Genomic DNA, 2588 nt, shown 5'->3' on the forward strand with positions numbered 1-2588 from the left:
ATGACTAGCGGCTGGAGTATGACCAGCATACCGAGTATAGGCTGATATTATGGTCGATGGTACTGTACTGTTTGACTGTATCACATCGGTAAAGCTAGAGTATGACTAGCAGCTAGAGTATGACTAGTGTACCGAGTATAGGCTGATACTGTAACACATCGGTAAAGCTAGAGGATGACTAGCGGCTGGAGTATGACCAGTGTACCGAGTATAGGCTGTTACTCTGTCAAAAGTACTGTTGTATGAACGTTCGAGACTCAGTACCGTGTGGGACACGGGGATCAGGGTTGTGGTCAGGGGTATGGGCGTCTGATCATAACCCGGGATTTATGTATGTTTTATGATTTATGCTTTTCTTACTGAGTCTATCGACTCACAGTGCTATGTTTATGTGTAGGTGAGGGCAAGGCCAAAGTTGAGGAACCGTGAGGACGAGCCGATGAAGATTGTACATGTCGGGGCAGTTAGGCCTGGAGCGTACGATCCTCGGGACATCAGGGCTTCTGTAGTTAGTCCCTGGGCGACAGGTATTTTGTAATGAACAGTAAATTCTTTGTAAAGTAATTTGTAAATGGGATCCCAAAGTATTTTGTATGAAATATTATAAGAATTTAATTAAATAAGCAAAATTTTAATTAATCACATTTTCCATAAACCTCGTTGATTAGCAACGAGCTGCAAAATACGTTTAAAATAACATAAACACGCCTATGCTAGTTAGGGTGTTGCAATTTGGTATCAGAGCCGCCAGGTTGTCTTCCGAAGATTGTCACGACATGTACAATCATCATCAACAGTTAGCTCGTTCTACGGTTCAGTAAGCTTTTATTGCTTTAGTAGCTTATTTTAATTATTATAAATTAAAAAAAGCCTGTTAGGAAGCATGTTAGTAGCCTGATAGTAGAGTAGGCAATGGTGCCTTTGCCGACTGCTTCCATGAAGTCACCATTACCGATTTTGACTTTAGTCTTGGATCTATCAAGACTACAAAAGATGCTTTCGTTTTTTGTCATGTGGTTACTGCAACCACTATCAAGATACCAAGTATCTTTTTCTTCTTCTGATGCAGCTTGGCAGACATAGACGAGAGTACTTTCATCATTTTTCTCTTCAGAAAAATTGGCTTGATGGGATTTCTTTAAACGACAAGTTTTTTCAATGTGGCCAAATTTTTTACAATTTTGGCACTGTGGTTTTCCTTTAAACCAACAGTCTTTCTCCAAGTAACTTTTTCTTTTACAAATGCCACATGGAGGATACTTGTCGTTATTTTCTTTTTGTTTTTCTTGTGTCTTTTCCCCATCAGCTTTTGGTTTTTGAGACCGCGAATTGACTGAAAGGCATTTTCAGCTTTTCACTTTCCTTATGCATTTCTCGTCTACTTTCATATGCTTCAAGAGAGCCTATTAATTTACTTGGTGATAGAGTTTCTAAATCTTTAGTTTCCTCTATCACAGAAACTATTGAATCATATTTTTCTGTACAAAAAATTAGTATCTTTTGTACTATATTCTTGTCAAAAATTATTTCTCCATAGGCTCCCATTTGATTTACTATTTCTTTAATTCTAGAATAGTAATCTTTTGCAGTCTCATTATCTTTCATTCTAAGATTCTCAAAATCTCTTCTAAGCTTTTGTAGTCTAACTGTGCATACCTTGACGGTTCCTTGGAACTCCTCCTGCAGCGTGTCCCATGCTTCTTTTGCCGTTGCTGCGCTCATAATTCGTGGAAAAAGATTGTCCGCCATAGCTTGTTGCAAGCAGTATAATGCATGAGAATCCTTTTGTTGATTATCCTTAAGTGCCTTCTTTTGATCTTCCGAAAGAGATGTAATATCTTCCGGAATAATGATTCCTTCTTCAACAATTTTCCATATATTTTGTGATCGAAAATAGGTCTTCATTTTGATGGACCAAAAATCATAGTTTTCTCCATGGAAAATTGGAAAAGGTAGTGAAGAGCGATTGTACTCCGAACTCATGTTGATTAGCGGAAAAGATTACGCCTAGTGATATATGATCGAACGGGGCTTTGATACCACTGATGGTTTGATAATAAATTTGTGTTGGTTTAGATTTGGAATAGGTAGATATGTGGTTAATGGTTTGTTGTGGTAATGTAGTAAAGTAGTGATGTTGATGAGTAGTTGTAGATTTAGTATATAAAAGTAGTTTGGCTTAGAGGAGAGGATTGTTTGAGAAAGTAGTAAACTTTTATTGATAGTTTGGAACTTTGGTTTTTTTTGGTGTTAGTTTAGCTCCTCAACCCAAGCTTGGTATTTATAGGGAGCTTAGGTTGATACTACAACTTTCTAGATTTTTCTTATTTTGAATTACAATTTAACTTTCTAAGATATTCTAGAATTTTCTAAGTTTCTTAGCTTACAAATATAGTTTCTAGGTAATTCTAATTTTTTCTAATTTTCTTAGTTTTGTGTAGTTAATACTTGAATTTTCTAGATAAAAAAGGTGTAGAAATGTGTAGCACTTTTCATCAATTTCTTCATATACAATACATATCAACTTATTTTAATTTGGTTGATGTTACTTATATATATATTATATTATATGTACGCACATAAATACA

At 35.8% G+C, this 2588-nt stretch overlaps 1 protein-coding gene across 1 annotated transcript; it reads right to left on the minus strand.

Moving 5' to 3' along the window:
* Positions 1-1302: 1302 nt before the first annotated feature.
* LOC115696704 (uncharacterized) lies at positions 1303-1983 on the minus strand. The gene has a single exon (XM_030623593.1). The coding sequence runs from the start codon at positions 1981-1983 to the stop codon at positions 1303-1305; it is 681 nt and encodes a 226-aa protein (XP_030479453.1).
* Positions 1984-2588: the final 605 nt, after the last annotated feature.

The sequence above is a fragment of the Cannabis sativa genome, chromosome 7 (assembly GCF_029168945.1).
Source record: "Cannabis sativa cultivar Pink pepper isolate KNU-18-1 chromosome 7, ASM2916894v1, whole genome shotgun sequence".
Lineage (NCBI taxonomy): Eukaryota > Viridiplantae > Streptophyta > Magnoliopsida > Rosales > Cannabaceae > Cannabis > Cannabis sativa.

Bases quoted from the DNA above. Each gene is read 5' to 3' on its own strand.
- LOC115696704 (XM_030623593.1), bottom strand. From the start codon at position 1,983: ATGAGTTCGGAGTACAATCGCTCTTCACTACCTTTTCCAATTTTCCAT.